This window comes from Magnolia sinica, chromosome 2 (genome assembly GCF_029962835.1).
Source record: "Magnolia sinica isolate HGM2019 chromosome 2, MsV1, whole genome shotgun sequence".
In the NCBI taxonomy this organism is placed as follows: Eukaryota; Viridiplantae; Streptophyta; class Magnoliopsida; order Magnoliales; family Magnoliaceae; genus Magnolia; species Magnolia sinica.
The window spans coordinates 7,554,841-7,573,186 of record NC_080574.1 but is presented as its reverse complement, the minus strand read 5'-3'; the positions used below and the strand labels follow the sequence as shown (position 1 = coordinate 7,573,186).

At 41.1% G+C, this 18,346-nt stretch overlaps 1 protein-coding gene and 1 non-coding gene across 4 annotated transcripts in view; both read right to left on the bottom strand.

The window, feature by feature from the left end:
- LOC131233479 (transcription initiation factor TFIID subunit 1) overlaps window positions 1-18,346 on the bottom strand; it is an 87,584-nt gene that overhangs the window by 62,960 nt on the left and 6,278 nt on the right. For all 3 annotated transcript variants that reach the window (XM_058230205.1, XM_058230213.1, XM_058230197.1), the window contains exons 4-6: window positions 5,302-5,364; window positions 4,863-4,908; window positions 766-1,038 (exon numbers count right to left, since the gene is read on the bottom strand). In XM_058230205.1, the coding sequence (XP_058086188.1) occupies window positions 766-1,038; window positions 4,863-4,908; window positions 5,302-5,364 (382 nt within the window). The remainder of the gene's footprint in view (window positions 1-765; window positions 1,039-4,862; window positions 4,909-5,301; window positions 5,365-18,346) is intronic.
- On the bottom strand, window positions 17,604-17,677 carry TRNAI-UAU (transfer RNA isoleucine (anticodon UAU)). The gene has a single exon. It is a non-coding gene; the product is annotated as a tRNA-Ile (tRNA).

The window sequence follows — 18,346 nt, the reverse complement described above, 5'->3', positions numbered from 1 at the left end:
GCTGAATGCATGTGTGCAAAATAATCAGTCAAAGGTGGGGCCACATGAAGGACAATCTACATCAATAAGTAGAGTAGTAGACTTTTCCCAGATGATCAATCAAGGCCCTCCATTTTCTGACAGTTAATAGATGTGGCAAGAATAATTCGAATAAAGTAACTTACAAGAGAAATAAGCATACATGATGAGCCGTACAAATCAATGATCAATTGACAAACCTGATCATTGTGTAAGGTCAGCTTATAGTTGCATGAAGCATGAAGGGAAGCAGGCAGAAACAAGAACTAGAATGGGGAAGCATATGTTTCAGAATGTGAGTGAATATAATCAGATTGGGAGCAGGAGGGCAAGAGTCTCAAGCATGATTCAAAGCCGGTTCGTGCAACTAAGGATTAGCTTAATGGTGTGTCCCAATAAATTATAAATTTAAAACTGCTTTATATTGGTTACCAAACAAGTGAATGTAAAAATGCTTTAAATCCAAATATTGAGCAAGACCTCCAAACAGGCAAATAATGAATTCAGAGTAAAATTAACTATGGATACTACTAACAGGGGTATAATAGTCTCTCAGTAGAATAACTTGAAATCTTAGTTGTTGTCAAAACAGAGTATTAAAAACATGTTATATTAGTTTAAAATTCAATCAAGATGGACAGAGGAAACTCAAAACTAACCAAAATATCAGCAAGATGTTATGAAAACAAAAAGAAGAATTATAGGGACATGGTTATTTCTGGAACAGTTATTTAAGGACAATAGTACATTGAATGGCAAGACCTGCTGAACAAATAATTTGGGCTTCAGAATTATTTTCCACCACCTCATGCTCCTTGGCAAATTCTTCATCATCATCGTAATTTTCATCATCAAACACCGAAGTTTGATGGCCCAAAGAAGCCAGTGAAACTTGGGTAGAGAAATATTCTTGCTTTGGCAGCAAATGGTCTTCCTCTGATGCAGCTTGAATCTCTGGCCCTTCATACTGCTCGTCAATGTCTTCATAGTCAACAGCATCTTCAGCCTTTAAATCATAATCTGTAGTAGAAATATGAACAGAGACATTTCAACAAGGTGCATTGAGAACTTACAAGGGCAAATATTTTCTTGCCATATTGTTTACTTTCATTTCTTTTTTGGAACAGATAATGGTAATTTATTAAGAGATAATCAAAAGGGGACCAAAGTCCACACAATTAGGACCTTGAATGCAAGACCTACGGCATCACCATAGACTCCTTACTAACAAGATTAAACGAAACACTTAATCTAGCGGCTAAGGATCTAATCTCACTAAAGACATAGCGGAGCGCCCATGGTTTGTCTCCCGAGAGAGGCCACTGAAGAAAATTTAGCACACGACCTTCAACGGTTGCAGGGAATAACTCTGATGACAGCAGGAAATGAAGACCCACTCACAATCCAATCACTTCTACATTTGAAGCATCGCAAAGAGTTGATGGCACAGAAAAACACGAATCACTCTTCCACAGAGTCTCTGAGAACATCTCCAATTCCTGCCTTGCTATTTGAATCTATCAGCCCACAAACATTCAATTTGTAGATTCCGCTGGGGGAGCAGACCATACCGTGGGAGGCCTAGAGTCAGAAAGAGAAACTGCTGCTAGGCAGGCCCACTCTCTATCAATTTTGGATGGCAAACAGCCACTGAAATACTTAGCAACCAGGGCCACTCAAACATCAAACCTTTTACTTTGTCTATTACCGCCTCCGTGGATTCAGTACTGGGATGGTACTGATCGTTAAAGATCATGTTCTGAATAGATAGATATATATATATATATATATATATATATATATATAGGGAAATGGTACTATGAGGCCGACTTCATGGGAGCTTCCCATGAGGTCGAGCTTTATGGGCCCCACCATGATCTGAGATGGACATCCATGCCGTGCATTTGGTAGGTCACCTCTAGGTTATCGGATGTGCCAAAAATCAGCCGTATCCAGAACTCAAGTGGGGCCGCACCATCTAAAATCATGGGAAATCATGCCTAAATCATCTAAAAGCACTTGGCGGAGCCCACCTGAGGTTTGGAATGGCCTAAATTTTGATGGGACTCCTCATCCAAGTGGGGCACACATTGGATGGGCTGGATGTCTAAGCCACATCTCATTGGACCCTATATACAATCAAGAAGGTCAATGGGTGGGCATCCATTCTCAACTGTTGTCTGTGGTGTGGCCCACCTAAGTCATGGATTGGCATGTCCATCTCACATCACGGTGGGCCACAGAGCTCGACCTCATGGAAGCTTCCCATGAGGTCGGCCTCATAGTACCATTTCCCACGCACGCACGAAATTCAAGTACCATGCGGGGAAGCAGAGGCTGCAACTATGGATACGGCAAGGAAGCTAGCTCGGGCTATGGTTTCTCAATGGAGGCTTGAGTGCCCCGTAGCTCAAAACTGAGTTTGAGGAAGCTACCCAGCCATATAAGTAAAGGTGTAACAGAGATGGGGAGAAGTACCCAGGACAGGACGTGGACCGAGTGGGAGCAGCCAACCACTTTGCGAAACCATATGCCCATCCGAGTGAGCCTACCCACTCTCAAATCGATGGGGGAATCATCGCTAAACACATTCGAAATACCAAAGATGGAACTAGATTAACAACCTTGATAACAAGAAAGTCCGTAGGATGGTTTGGTTGCTGGGGAAAGGTTGTCTTCCTCATTTAGTATTTCCCAGGATTCCACAAAAATCATGTTCGGCTAATAGTTGTGCATGGTTTTTCCATTAAGAGGGATGGATAATAAAAGGTAAGTGCCTCGTCATGGGGGATCCAAATCAATGATCAGATATTTTTCAACATGATCAATCAGAATCAACCTTCCTTCGCCATTGATGCCACTGATCAACAGTTAATCGAAGTGATTATTGAGAATCAAGATCAATTAAAGGTGGGGCCAACATGATGGAGACACTATGAGCAACCAAATTCAAAACTTTCCATAGGAAAAACCCCAGTTTGAACCAAATAAAATTTAGACTCTACCCCGGATTGCTAGGAAAACCAAGAGCATCAACCAAGCAGAATTTTGACTTTCCCCAAGAAACACTAAGACAATTATATGTTTTTTAGAAATTCAATAAAAAACCATGGAATTCATCCACGACCAACCAAAAAGCCCCTAAGCTTCCTAAAAGTCATAGCATTTGCATGATTGGTTGGTAAAAATAAGGTGCTCGCAATCGCTAACCTCAAGAAAAGAGGAATATGCATCACGAATGGGTGCTTTTTGTGTCTGAGTGAGGCAGAATTGGTGAACCACTTGTTTATTCATTGCCCTTTTGGGCACCATATTTGGGGAAGTTTCTTGCTCTTTACAAATGGGGCATGGATGATGCCACAATCCATAGGAGAAGCTCATGAGGGCCTAGCAAAAGGAGTCTAATTGTTTGGTGATTATCTATTTTGCTTGCAGTGTTTTGGGTGGTGTCACTAACAGCACAATCAGAGTTTCCAATACAAATTGAGTCCTCCTAGCATGGTATTTCTCAAAGCTAGGTGTCCTGGCAAGGTGTTCCGGATCCGTTATGATACAACCAGAAAGGCCAATACGTATAGATAACGGCCTTGATCATTACGCGATACAAGGATGAAAAGGGGCGGTTGGTTTTTTGGGGACCATATTGGCCATTACGAGGGCCATAGCAACTGTTATGGAGCATAGCGACCATTACCCAGTAACTTCTTTTTTTTACCATTTTTTTTCTATTTAAATTCATTGTTTCCTCATTTTTCCACTTTTCTCATTCCAAAAACCTTTCTAGATTATTCTACAACAAATTTGACTACTCTTAATATAGTTTTTAGGATTAAAACATTAGATTGGAGCGATTTGGGTGAATAGAAGCTCCATGAGCCATTTTTTCAACCCAAAAAAAAAAAAAAAAGTGGTGTTTATGCATTTTTTTTATTTCTAGTTATAATGCTTGATTGCGATGTATAAATATTAGAGACATAACCATGTTCATAAATTCACTAGACAACCAGATACAACACTTTTACTGAGAGTAGACCATTACATTACCATAAACATGTTCAAAAAAAAACAAAAATGAATACATTTTTGGAATATTTACATTATCCTTAATTTTCTAAATATTTTTCCGGAATTTTTTAGGCTAAAAAAAATTTTCAACCGTTACAAGGGTCGTAACGGTTATTACGCCCCCGTATCAGCCGTTAAAGCCAATACCTTTATCGGTAACGGTGGTCACCGTTACCGATACAAAATACCTTGTGTCCTGGAGTTGAATGGCCTTGAGCGTCTAAGGTCTTTGGGATCAACCATCGGGTTGTTTTGAGGGATTCTTGGGGTGCTTGTGTTCAAGTTGATGCCTTGTCCTCCTTTTTATTTTATTTTAACAAAAACGCTTGTCACCCCTCAATTAAAAATTTAAAATTTAAAATTTAAAAAAAAAAAAAAAAAAAAAAACACTAAATTAAACCATATGTGCGACTATATTAAACATAGAAAGACAATTCCCAATCTCCAAAATGATGATCAGGAACACATTAAAGTGAACTGGTTGGGGCATTTTATTATGTCCTACCTCATTAGCTCTTGAATCATGCTACAAGCCAGTCAATGATATTCAGATTTCAGACTATTGACTAACCAAAGTTACCATGTCTCCAAAATTTTACAGCATTATCGGTTCCATGCAGCACACCTTATATTTTTAATATCTGTACATGTGTTTGTGCATATATATTAATCAATACCATCAATGTCTTTTTTAGTTGATACCAAAGCATCCATGTTAGAAAGCAAAAGATACTTGCCAAGCTTCAAAATTGCTTAGGATAATTACCAGGAAACCTCACCTTGTTCAGAAGCATCCCCTGGAGTGTGTGGCAATTTTATTGACAACTACAAAAGAAAAAAAAAAAGGCTTACTTTATCATTCCAAAGATAAATATGTGACAAAAATTGCATGCCTAAAATTGAGATCTGATCACCTACAAACAGACGTAAACTAACTCAACCTACAACTCATTTTTACATGCATTTTTCCTTTCAAACTATCCAATACTTCCAAGGGCTAAGTGGAAAGAAAAATTCAAGGGTGAAAAGGGGGGAAAGGGATAAGGTGCTTAATTCTCATCTAAAATACGCTCCTGTTACATGGATAACGATTTTTATTTTTTTTTGAAAGGAGAAATAATTTTATTAAGCCGCCACAAAGGCAAAACACACACACACACACACACACACACAAGTAAAAATGGTGAATTAGAACAGCAATGCAATTGGCATTCTTACATTAATTTCTGTGAGAGATGGACCCAGCTTGTCAGCCAATGCAGCAATATGCTCCTTCGCATCCTGAGACACAAAATTGTATGTATTGCATCAATTTGAGGATTATCCCAAACCTATATTATAGCAGCAGATCTCAAGCATTAAGCTTTTGAAACATAAAACAGATATGAATACCAGAATTACTAAAACCATAGATGTAGTTAATTAGAATTTGGCTAGGCTTCTGAAAAACATAAAACTATAAGCATCAAGGTATATAAAAAATCCATGATATGAGCAAAATGAAGACAGTCAATATGCATTTTGCATTCAGAAAAATGACCAAGAGGAAAATTAAGGACAATTTGAAAGCTTGGCACACTGCCATCTAGCTTGGTTTGCCATTTTCCTTGATGTGTAACCTTTAAGACAGTTGAAGGAACTTGCAGATTTGACTAACATCTTTTTCCTGCTGAAAGAAATTCTCTAAACATTATTTATTGAACCATTCAGAACACTTCCCCATTGAAACCATGCTCCATGTCACTATCATCATCGCCTTCAATTTCGTGGCTTTGTCCCAGCTATTTGGAGCCCGCTCTAAGAATCCTGTTTCACCAAATCCTTCCTATGTAAAGCCCCATCCTCGGTAAGTGAACAAGCCTTGAGCTTCCTTCTCACCACCTCGATCCAAGTTTGATCTTCCATCTCATCCTCCTTTCAGGCCTTTCAACCAAAACGAAAGTACCCCTCTTTACCATGGACACCCCCGGTTTTTGTAGTATATGACTGAACCATTTCAGTGCCCTACTCTTAGGCTTCTTCTAGTGACCTCATTGTCAAGTCTACTAGCATGTGTAAAATTATGGGAATTAGAGATGTCAGAATTACTATGTTTGATGGTATCACACGTATAATTTTTGGTGTGTGGCACGTATCGAAGCCGCGGAAGAGTCTTCTGTCATTGAAAAAGTTCGATGAAGATGGCTATAAATTTTTTGGTGAAAAGAGTCGATTGAATATTGTAAAGGGGGCGATGGTGGTGGCAAAAGGAGATTTAATGGGCGGTTTATATTGTTTGATTGGAGATGCTATGGTTGGCAATGTTATTCTTGCTAATGTTATGACAAACTCTGCTACAATCTAGCATAAGCGGTTGAGCCACATGAGCAAGTAAGGACTAAATGTACTTCTTGATCGAAATTTACTTCATAGTTTAAAGCCTATTAATTTAGAATTTTGTAAGGATTGCCTGTTTGGAAAGCTCCATGGAGCTTGTTTTTCCTCATCCATTGTAAAAGGTAAGGATGTTTTAAATCTTATTCATTCTGATACTTAAGAGGCTCCAGTTGAATTCTTGGGAGGTTCGAAGTATTTTCTTTCCTTTATTAACGATTTCTCCAGAAAAATATGGGTTTACTGTTGAAAAGGAAAAGCGATAGTTTTACTTATTTTACCAAGTTTAAAGTATTAGTTGAAAATCAAAATGAGCAGAAATTAAGTGTATAAGAGCTGATAACAGAGGTGAATACACTTCAAAAGAATTTAAGGATTTTAACAGTGAGCATGGCATTGAGATGCAATACACGGTCCTTGGTATTCCAAGGCAAAATAGAGTTGCAATGCAGAATGTATTAATCGTACGCTTATGGATCGTTCTCCTACCACTACACTTGATTGCAAGACCCCTGAAGAGGTATGGTCTTAAAAACCTGTTATTTATTTGTCCTTCGTAGTTTGGCTGTGACACTTATATATGGATTCTCAAATAGCACAGGACTAAGATGGATGTGAGGTCCATAAAGTATATTTTTTTTGGTTATGTAGATGAAACAAAGGGGTACAGATTGTAGGACCCTACTTCCCACAAATTAGTGATTAGCCAAGATGTGGTTTTTAATGAATATTCATTACAGAAGGATATAAAATTGCCGAGCTCAAAGTCACCAGAGATAATTGAATTGGAATATTTAATCGATGTTCAAAATCAGCCTACTGATCAACAAGTTGATGATATCATTAAAGATGAAGCTGATGAAGAGCACACTGACGAAATATCGGGTGTTGAAACTCAAAGTGATCGAGGTCGACCAAAGAGAGTTACAAAACTTTTTGTTTGGCTCAATGATTATGTTACGGCTTACGCTTGTATGATAGAAGAGTGCGTGCTTTGTTCATACCAAGAGGCATATGAATTTGTGGATACTAGCCCAAAAAATAATAATTTCATAATGCACACTTCTCCCCATTCCACAAGGAGGAATTTAAGTTTTGGGTTCATCCAAAATCTCTTTGAATCCTCTCCAATATGTTAATGGGACTAGCAAGGCATTGAAATACAACAAAATAAATGACCATATTTGCATAAGCCACCTTTATAAGCATGATTTGACTTCCAATAGAGAGATATCTGCTCTTCCATTCCAATAACTTCCTTGCAAGTTTCAACTCTTTCTACAACTGTAGCCCACATGTTTTGCAAGGTTCCCAATAATAAAGGAAGACGAAGTATGTCAACGAAACCTTACCTAGCTTCCATACAACACTCCTATTAGCCTCAACATCTTTCCTACAACCACCCTAACTTGAAAAGCTCACTCTTTGGCTTACTAACTTTTTGGCCCACATTGCAAAACAAGATCCTCTCATTGACAAATTGAAGATGTTCACACATGAAAATTTGCATTTTCTACAATGACGCCATTAAGAAAAACATTCCTAGCTTTATCCAACATCCTACTAGTAGACGGCTATGATAACAAAGAGGAACAAGGAGAATGGGTCCTCCAGCTGCAGCACCCTGGAGCTCTTGAGACCATTTACTAATACAGAGAAATGAATCAACCTAATGCATTCCCAAAAGTTTTGCCATCTAACACCAAATCCCAATCTCCTCACGTAATCAAGGGAGTTCCAATCAACATAATTGTGTGCCTTCTCTAATTTGCATATAATCCCTAGCTTCAATTACATATGCCTTGAATAATGCATTCATGTGCAATGAGGGCCCTGTCTGGAATTTTCCTACCAAACAAACAAATCACCCCACTTAGGATTTTGTGATCTCTAGTTGCCAAAGTCATAGCTAGAATTTTAATGTCCCCTTACTAGACTTATGGGTCTAAAATTATATAAATTTTGTACCCCTTCTTTTTCAAGAATCAACGCTATGTATGAGGGAGGGCCCTATATTTGTTAAGAGTATACTCCTATCGTAAAGTTCTGAAATGATGGCAAGGTCTCTTTTTCACCTCCTCTTTGAATACTTGGAAGAACTCATTGTCCAGTCTCGTTGCCTTATCCCTTCCCAAACCTTTAATTACTTTAACCTTTTCCTCTTCAATTAGTTTTTTTTTTCAAAGATAACGGGATTATATTAAGAATAAAAGCAAGTACAAGAAAAGAAACTGCTGAGATAGCAGAAGAGACTAAAATCCTAGAAATAAGAGGTCGTAATCCTTAAGACCATTAACATTAGCCACCCATTCTACAATCAGATTTTTTGCCCTAGCACACACACTTGAACCGAGGACTGCTTGTTATTAAAGCATCTGTCATTCCTTTCCTCCCAGACTGGCCACCATATGGCAAGGATCGCCATTCTCCAAATCCGAGTTCTATCTTTGCCCAGCTTGAAACCATGTCAAGAGACTCAAGACGCCAGCATGTTGGAGGAGGACTTCGGGATACACCCACTAATGTCGAATCTCTTGGAGAATTCCTACCAAATCTGGGCAATAAACGGGCAATGGACCATTAGGTGATCAACCGATTCTTCTTCTTGCATGCAGCAAATGCAGATATTGGTGAGTTGCATGCCCCTCTTTCTCAAGTTTTCAACTGTAAGGATCCGATTTTTTCCAACCAACCAGCCAAAGCAGATATTTTTTTTTGGGGGGGGTGGGGCGCTGGATACTTCCAGATGAAAGGGGAAGCAGGGCCCACTGGATTGGGGGAAGGAGCAAGATATGAGTATAAAGATTTCACTGAAAAAACATTGGTTTTGTCCCGAGTCCAGATCAGATTGTCTAACGTGACCTGGTCAGGAACCACCTTAGAAATGCAATCAAGCAGCCCCACAAATTCAGTTAGCTCCCAGTTGTGAAGGTTTCTGACGCACTTCACGTCCCAAACGATGCTGTCATCGAAAGCAACATAGCAGCTAGCAACATGAATTTTCTTATCTGGAGCCAAGCGGTAAATGTTCGGGAATCTGATTTTCAGTGGCTCCTCACCCACCCACTGATCTTCCCAAAATCGAATGGCTGATCCATTGCCAAGCTCAAAGCTGATATTGTCGATCACTGCTTGCTTGGATTGCAAGATCCCTTTCCAAATGAGAGAAGCCCTATACACTGAGGAGTCTTTAGTCCACCATCCACCGGGAGAAATGCCATACTTGCCTTTAACGAGGGTGTTCCAAAGAGCACTTCCCTCAGTGCCCAATCGCCATGTCCATTTGCCAAGGAGAGTCCGATTCATTGTCTTCAGATTTTTAATGCTGGCACCCCCTTCCTTGAAATGCTTGCAGACCTCTTGCCAATCGAGAAGATGAAGTTTTTTCTGGTTATCCTTCCCGCACCACAGAAAGTCTCGTCTAAGCTTGTCGATGAGTTGCAGAACCGACGAAAGACATCGGAACAGAGACATGTAGTAAATGGGGAGGTTTGAGAGGGCTGACTTGATGAGAGTCAGTCGTCCTCCCATCGATAAGTATTGACACTTCCACCTAGCGAGGTACTTCTGAAATTTATTCACAATCTTGTCCCACATTGATTTCAGGGGAGGGCCGATAGCAAGGGGGAGCCCCACAAAAGTGGATGGAAAGGAAGCGGCCGGGCATCCGAGAGAATCGGCATAGCTGGATAGATCTGAATCCGATAAATTAATGCCATAAATTTTAGACTTTGCCAGATTGATTCTCAGCCCCGAGACAGCCTCAAAGCAACATAGAGTCGTGCGCAGATTGTCGATGAGCACCGAGTCTGCTTCAGAAAGGATGAGAGTGTCATCTACAAACTGAATGTGGGAGATTGGAGTGGGCACCTCTGGCATCATAATCCCTTTGAGGATACCTGTAGCCTGTCCTCATAGCAGCATCTGCGATAGGGCCTCGCCCACGAGGAGGAAGAGGAGAGGGGATAAGGGGTCACCTTGGCGAATACCTCTCGAACTATTAAAGAAACCTTTAGGGGTGCCGTTGAGAAAGACAGAAAAATAGGCCGAACCGACACACGCTTTGATCCACCTCCTCCACCGCTCTCCAAATCCCATTCAGATTAGCATGTATTGTAGAAATCCCCAATCCACGTGGTCGTAGGCCTTTTTGATATCCAACTTGTAGAAAATGCTCTTCACTCCAGACTTGTGGCACGAATGGAGGCACTCGTTAGCAATCAGGGCACAATCAACAATCTGTCTACCCCTGATGAATGCATTCTGGTACTTTGAAATTAGCTTCACCATTACTTTAGATAATCTGGTCGACAGGATTTTAGCCAAAATCTTGTAAGGGCCCCCAATCAGGCTGATAGGTCGGAATTCAGAGAAGGAGCTCGCGCCAACTACCTTGGGAATTAACGCAATGAAGGAGGCACCTAGACTTTTGGATAATCTTCCCCTGTGATGAAATTCATGCAAAAATTCCATAACATCTTAGCGGATGGTCTCCCAAAATGTTTGGAAGAACACCATGGGAAATCCATCTGGACCAGGAGATTTGTCTCCCCCCAGTGATTCAATGGCCACTTTAGCCTCTTCTTCCGTAAACCGAGCCTCCAGAAGATTCACCTCCTCCTCCTCGAGCGATTTGAATACAATGCCATCGAGGCTGGGTCTGATCCACTCTTCAGTAGAAAGAAGGGATTTGAAGTGGAGGACAGCATGCTCAGCTATCTCCTGTTTGTCGTCGATATGAATTTCATCCACTATGATACTGAGAATGGCTTTAGCTCGGGCGTGCATGTTGGCTATGCTATGGAAGTATCAGGTGTTCTTATCACCCTCTAAAATCCATCTGGCCCTCGATTTCAACTTCCAGGATATTTCGTCTTCCAACGCCCTGGCCGAGATAGATTGGATGATTTGGATGCGCCTGCTCAACACTTCTGAGGTCATGGAGAGACACCTTCGGCTTCAGAGTCGATGCGTTGGAGTTCAGCGAATAAGGCTTTCGTATCGGCCTCTCACTTGCGTAACTTTCCTTCCTTCCATTCTTTAAGCTTCTCCTTAAGAAGTCTGAGCTTGCAGAGAAGCCTATGACCAGCAAATCCTTCGACCTGGAAGGCGGGCCACCACTCCTCAATCTTCTGAGGAAATCCTTTAATTTTGAGCCACGAGGAAATGAATCTGAAGGGTTTAGGGCCCTAATTGTCTTCTTCCATCGACAGCAGGATCGGGCAATGGTCCGACGTAGTTCTGGGAAGAGCCAGCTGGGACATTGTTGGGAAGGCCTCCAACCAGTCAGTGGATAGGAGAAATTTGTCCAGTCTAGATTGAATTTGAATCCTATGCCCATTAGACCAGGTGAATCTTGCCCCTGACAGTGGAAGATCGACCAACTCCTGGGATTGAATCCACTCTGAGAAGGCCTTCATGGCCGAGGAAGCTCTTCTACTGCGAGAATGCTCCGCCGCAAATCGGACCACATTGAAATCTCCTACAAAGCAACACGGACCTGTGAAAGACTGTCTAATACGAGACAGTTCATCCCAAAATTCTGATCTGTTAGAATCCTCGTTAGGACCATAAACAGCAGAAATGAGACGGCGGAAGTTAGAGAACTTATCTTGCGGTATTACTGGTGCCAAAAAAACCCCTATTGTGGAGGACTGAAAATCCCATTTGAAAGACTTCCATGCTACTAGAATGCCTCTCGAAGAGCCAGAGGCATCTAGAGTAACCTGCTTAGCGTCCTTGGCTTTCCACAAAGTGGTCAGCAGACCACCTTTGAACTAAGGGACCTTGGTTTCTTGAAGGCATATGACGTTCAGGTCTTTCCTTCCGATGGATTCCTTGATCAGACACCTTTTCTATTTAGAACCCACCCCCCTCGCGTTCCAAGAGAAGATTCTCATTGGGACACGGAGCTTCCTCGGTTCCCCTTTTGTCCTTGCCTTGCGCTGGACACTGCTAGAAGGCCTGGACTCGGTTGGAGGCTTTGGAGTTCCCGATTGCTTATGGGTTTAGGAAACTATTTGGTAGGATTTCTAGGAGCTGAGAGACGTCTTCCTCTATTTTCAACAAACTAAAATAGAGAGATGTGGTCCTCATCTCTGTCTCCAAACGATAATCCCAAGGATCTTCCAACATGTTCAACCGCATCTCTGATCCATTTCTTGTTTTGGATCGAGTCAAATAATTTCTCTCTTCTTTTATCCTCAGTGGAGACCATATCAATGGCTTCCTGTTGATGGTGAGGGTAATCCGCACGCATCTGCAAAGGCTCTGCTACTATCACATCACCAGATATGGCTTCCTGGAAAAGGGTCATGGGGCCCAGATCGACCCAATCACAAGGAGGTACGGAAGTGACTGGAGATGTGGGGAGCGAAGGGTAGGTTTGGGACTCAGAGAATCGGCTATCTGATTATTCACCTCTGGAAAAATCATCATCCATGGCTGTAGGGGATTGTGTCCTGACAACAAGGGAGGGTAGTGGTTGCTGTGGAGAGACTGGTTTGTGGAGATGGGCAAGAATATTGTCGGGAATGGGAGGTGGACGAGGGCAGGGGGGCTGATTTGGGGATGGGTATAGGGTATATGGTCCCGGGTTCGGATACGGTTGATGGGATCAAAGTATTTGGGGAGCGACGGATCCGGGTCGAAAACGGACCCGTTTCTACGGATCCAATATCGATTAGAGAAGTTAACCTCAGGCTGGACGATCTTGATGCCACGTGGAGGGAGTTTAAGCCTGCCTCGGAATACCCGGTAGCCACACGTCTAAATCCCGTCGATATAGCTTCTTCGACGCTGGGGCACCTCGGGAACTGATGTGCCATAAGCTGACATGGCTGGATCTGCACCGCACACGTATCCGACCCTACCAAACAGTCGATGAGGTGGGCCCTTCGCTCGAGGTGCCAACGCTGCATGCGAACCACGTGGCCTGTTCATCGACTCCCACGATTGCTTGTCCTTGAAGCAAGAAACGGCGTCGTTAGGAATCGACGCAGAGGCTAGTTTTTTTAAACCAACAACCTCTTCTTAATGACTTGATCAAACTATAAAGTGTCAAGCTTTGTCCTGTCATCCATCCTCCGAAAGAAGATTTAAGAAGAAATTCGTTGTGTGCTAACATATTTCTGACTTTTCTACAACTCTTTACACATTTATCACCAAGCGCTAGCGTGGTTGACCCAATTCCCCCGCTTCTAGCATTAGTAATTCCATAAATCACTTCCTGTTTTCGTGTGATCTCTCTTCTTCTGGATACACAGGTGGTTGGCTAACTTGTCCACAAAGAGGTTGCGGGTTGAGTGTCACACAATCTACGCTTGGGGGAAGCACTTAGGCCATGACAAGTGGTATCAAAGCAAGGTTATGAAGGGATTGTAATGCTTGTGAGATAAGAGAGATGGAATGGCATCAGAGGCAATCAAAAAGAACAAGCACATAGTAGCAGCAAGAGAGATATGAAGCAAGCAATCGGCAATAGCACTAAGCACCTCAACATTAGCCTCGAGGAACTCAAGAAGAAAATGTTGGGTGCCATAAACACACCGGCCAACACAAGGTTAGGAGAGGGAACCTTCAACATGATGGAAACTCTCACTATGCTAACGAGGCGGGTTGAAAAGATGTTGTGAGTTTGGGCCCCATGGAAAGGGGCCATGCTAAAGGAAGTATGGCCATGAGCAATGCAAGCTAGGCCTCATTAGGATGCTCCAGCTTGAAAGGAAGTGTTGAAAGGTTGATAGTTGAATAAGGCCCATTGGGCCCAAGTCCATGTGATAAGGCCCATAGGACCCATTCACATTTTTACTATTATAAATAAGAGTAGAGGGTTGGGGTTTCAATTGACCCTAAGCATCTCATGCTCCTGCTACCTCTCTCTTCTCTCTCTCTCTCATTGTTTCTCTCTTCGATCTTTCTTCTCCTTTCTTCTTCTTCTCATAGGCCATCAAAATTAGCAAAATGCAACTGTTTAATGTGCTCTCAGAGCCTAAGTGCTCCTAGGGTTTCTTATTATTTTCCTCTTCTTCTTTAAGGGTTTCTTCTTCTTGAGTTTCTTCTTCTTCTTCCTCTTCTTCTAGGATTTCTTCTTCTTGTCTCTTTTCTTCTTTTCCCTTCATTTTTTTCTTATTTTTCTTCAATTCTTTTTTTGAGATTTTTTTGAAGGACTTGCTAATTTTTGTGTTGCCCTAACTAAGGTTTGCTGGATTTTTCTTGTTGAATCATTGTGTTGCCTTAGCTAGGGTTGCTGGATTTTTCTATTGAAGTAGACTTTGGCAAGGGTTTGCTGCATTTTTCCTATTGAAAAAGATTTTTATGTTGCCTTGGCTAAGGTTTGCTGGTTTTTTTTTTTTTTGTTGAAGCATATTTTTGGGTTGCCTTGGCTAGGGTTTGCTGTTTTTTCTAGTAAAGCAGATTTTTTGGTTTTTTTTTTTTTTTTTTTTTTTTTTGTTTCCCTTCCTAATCCTCGATGATTCCCCTCTTTCCTTTTTCTTTTCCTTCTTCTTCTTCCTTTACTTCTTTTTTCCTCTTCTTCTCCTTCCTCTTAACTCTATGGGTTTTATTCTTCTAATCTTTCTTGACAAGTGATGTTTCCCTTTCTAATCTTCTTTTCTTTCTTTCCTCTTTTCTTTCTTCTTTCCCTCTTTGCTTCCCTAAACAACAACACCTTCTTATTAACCATTTTCCCTTCACCCTTCATTCTTCTTTTTCTTTCTTTTTTCTGTTTTGAGAGTCGTGAGGCATTTTCCTCACCAACTTGTTGTGATTCGTGAGAAGGGGTGGCTTGAGGCTGGAATTTTTAGAGTTTTAAATCATGTATTGCTGGATTTGAAGCCCCTTTGTTGATTAGATGAAGCTTTTGGCGATCCGGTTCATGTGTTACTAGATTTGAAGCCTCTTTGATGTGTGGTTGAAGCCCTTACTGATTTTTCTGGTCTGGCTAGAGGTATTTAGCTGGATTGTCTCTTATTGTGTGACGTGTGCTTGCCTCTTCTCCACCTCCTTCTTCGATGACTTAGCAACTTCTTCGTTTCAAGTTCTCATTGCCAAGATCTGTGATGTGACCAGTATTTATTCAGGACAGTTGGCCTGACTCGTTTATGTACCGGGTACCAGCCAGTTGGTTTGGGCTTATTTGTTCTGGATAATTGTTCGGATTTATGATTCTGTTGGGCACTTGGCCTAGCCTTAGTTGAGCCGAATAGTTGATCCAGACTCATTTACGCCGGATGGTCGTTCTGGTGGCTCACATCACTAAAGTTGCAAAAGTACTCTCTCTCATTGTTTCTTTCTTCTCCTCATTGTAGCTTCTCATAGGACCTCAAGATTAGCACAATGTAGCCGTTTAACAGAAGTGAAAGGTTTAAAATAGAAAGCATTCTAAAGTGCTAAAAATGACTCCAAATTGTGGAAACATTCTTGATCATAATGTTAGGGGAGAATTAACATTGTGGCTTCTATAACTAAATACAAGAAAGGGACTGGAAATCTCATATATTCAAGAAATTTTGCTTTGTAGAAATAATTTAGATCCCAACTTCGAATGCAAGTGGGAGTTCTTCTTGAAAGGGACAAAAATGCCCCAGTTTTGGACACTATTGTGGCTATCTGATAAATGTTAAAAGAGTATAACCCTTCATACATGTGCAAAATGTCACTTTACATCTAGCACCCCTTTACCGCAAACAAACCATAAAAATATGGATCCCACTGTAGACGGATCGTATCATACCACCAAAATCTGATTGATTGGAAAGCTCTAACCCCCTATTCATGGATATTCATTTGTTGAATTTTGAACAGCTGAAATATTTCATTTTAACCATACATTTGATGGCCACCATTTAGAAAGAGACCATTATTTGAAAAGATAGGATTGGGGTACAATATGCAATGTATACAGCAATGTGTTGTGGCCACATGCCACCAGAGTATCGAAGTTTGCATGTATTTGATATGCTCATGCCATTGATAAACATGCATGATATGGCAAGTATGTGCCTCAATCTTAGCCACCTAAATCGTGGGATCTGCTATAAGTGTAGAATAGCATGACCTCATATTGATGAAATCAGTTGAATATAGACAGTTGATTGTTTTGTATTAACCATCCACTTGATAGACACTTATCGTACAGTTAGAATAATCCTTTCAGTGTTAACTTCATGCTATTACTAGTCTATCATGGTTTGCATATATGCCACCTTTGTTTTTTGTGTGCATGTATGGGATGGTCAACTGCCCCAGTTTCCCTGCTTTCTATTTATCACATGACTTTTGGTAAAACAGAATTAATAAGAGCAAACTAGTAAGCATGAATCACAGTATCCCCAGGCTTAGAGACTTGCCCGTTTTACCCCACCATTGGCTACTCTAGGCTGTTGATAAAGAAGGTTCCTCTAAGTCAACAAAATTCTTGTTGATAATAGATTCTCACCCTAGAAATAAGCTGCTTGTACGATGGAGATGCTGGTGACGAGTAGGCCTCCATCTCCATCTCCGAGGGCGCTGGCCAGCCTCCATAAGAGCAGCCCCCCAACAAACCCATTTATCATTTTTCTAGCAACTTCAGAACTAGCTCTAGTTGTTCTAGTTCTTTGGACAGATGGGTTTCCAAGGCATCTCATCAAACTAATGAGGTCACAGGGTAGGGCCAACATAATATTACTGAACATATCTTATGAACAAGTGACAATAAGCATGAAGTAGTGAGAATGAGTCGTGGGGCAACTCACAATTTGGAGTGGGGATCGCAATCCAAGTGGTATCTCCTACATTCCCGACCAATGAATCTGCAGTTTTGAATGCAACTCACAATTTGGAGTCGTGATCTCAATATTTTTTTCTTTTCATTTTTTATTTAATTTTTTTCTTTTGGGAGAAGTTGCAATCTCAGTCTATTCTACTCTAAGCTTCTCAATAGGCAAGAAATAAAGGCAATCCCCAGCCAATCCATTCATCTCTTTTTTCTGACAACTTTGAACTAGCACTGTCACTCATACTTTCTAAGGGAGGTGCCATCTCAAGATTGTTCTAGGCACTTTGGACAATTAGGATTTTTCAAGGTGTTTCGTCAAACTGATAAGGTCGCAAGGTAGGGCCAACATAATGATACTGAACATATGAGCAAGTGCGAATGAGCCGAATGGTCCCGGCAGGGCTCGAACCCGCGACCTTTGGCTCATAAGAGCAACGCTCTCACCAACTGAGCTACAGGACCTGTAGCTAAGCAACTTTTCTTGTTTCAAGTAAATGTTATGCTGGCGATTTAAATACCTAAAAGTTCTGGGACATACCCATTTTACTATACACATACTAAACATTCATAGATGACCGAGTACTCCATCAGTATATCCACTAGAAAGGCAGGTAACTGCTCTCCCTTGTTTTGAACAACCATGACAAATGTCCCAAATAAAAATGAATCGCTACCAAATGATCTCAGACGATTCAATCAATTTCTGATAATGACACTTTTCATATACATAAATGGAGATAAGTTTAGGTCCAACCCCACAAGCACATTTGCACGAAGCGCATGCACCAACCTGCCAAGTACATAGGGCATTTGAGCAGTGCACGAGGCAATTCCCACACTAAAGATTAGGTATTCGAAAATGGCTATGTAAACATAACAGTGGACCATTACGTGTTACAGAAAAAATGGGGGGGGGCGCCGCAGCCTGCATCATAACCATAGTGGCAGTGGCTGTTACGGCCACCATTGCCATAATTGAATAGTTTGCACATTAAAATAAAATAAAAAAATTAGGTTGGTCTCCTCATCCAGCAGAACACACATGCATATTGAATGCTGATAGCAGGATTTTTTTATTTAATATAACAAAAAAAAAAAAAAAGAGATCATCCCTTTAACATAGAGCATATA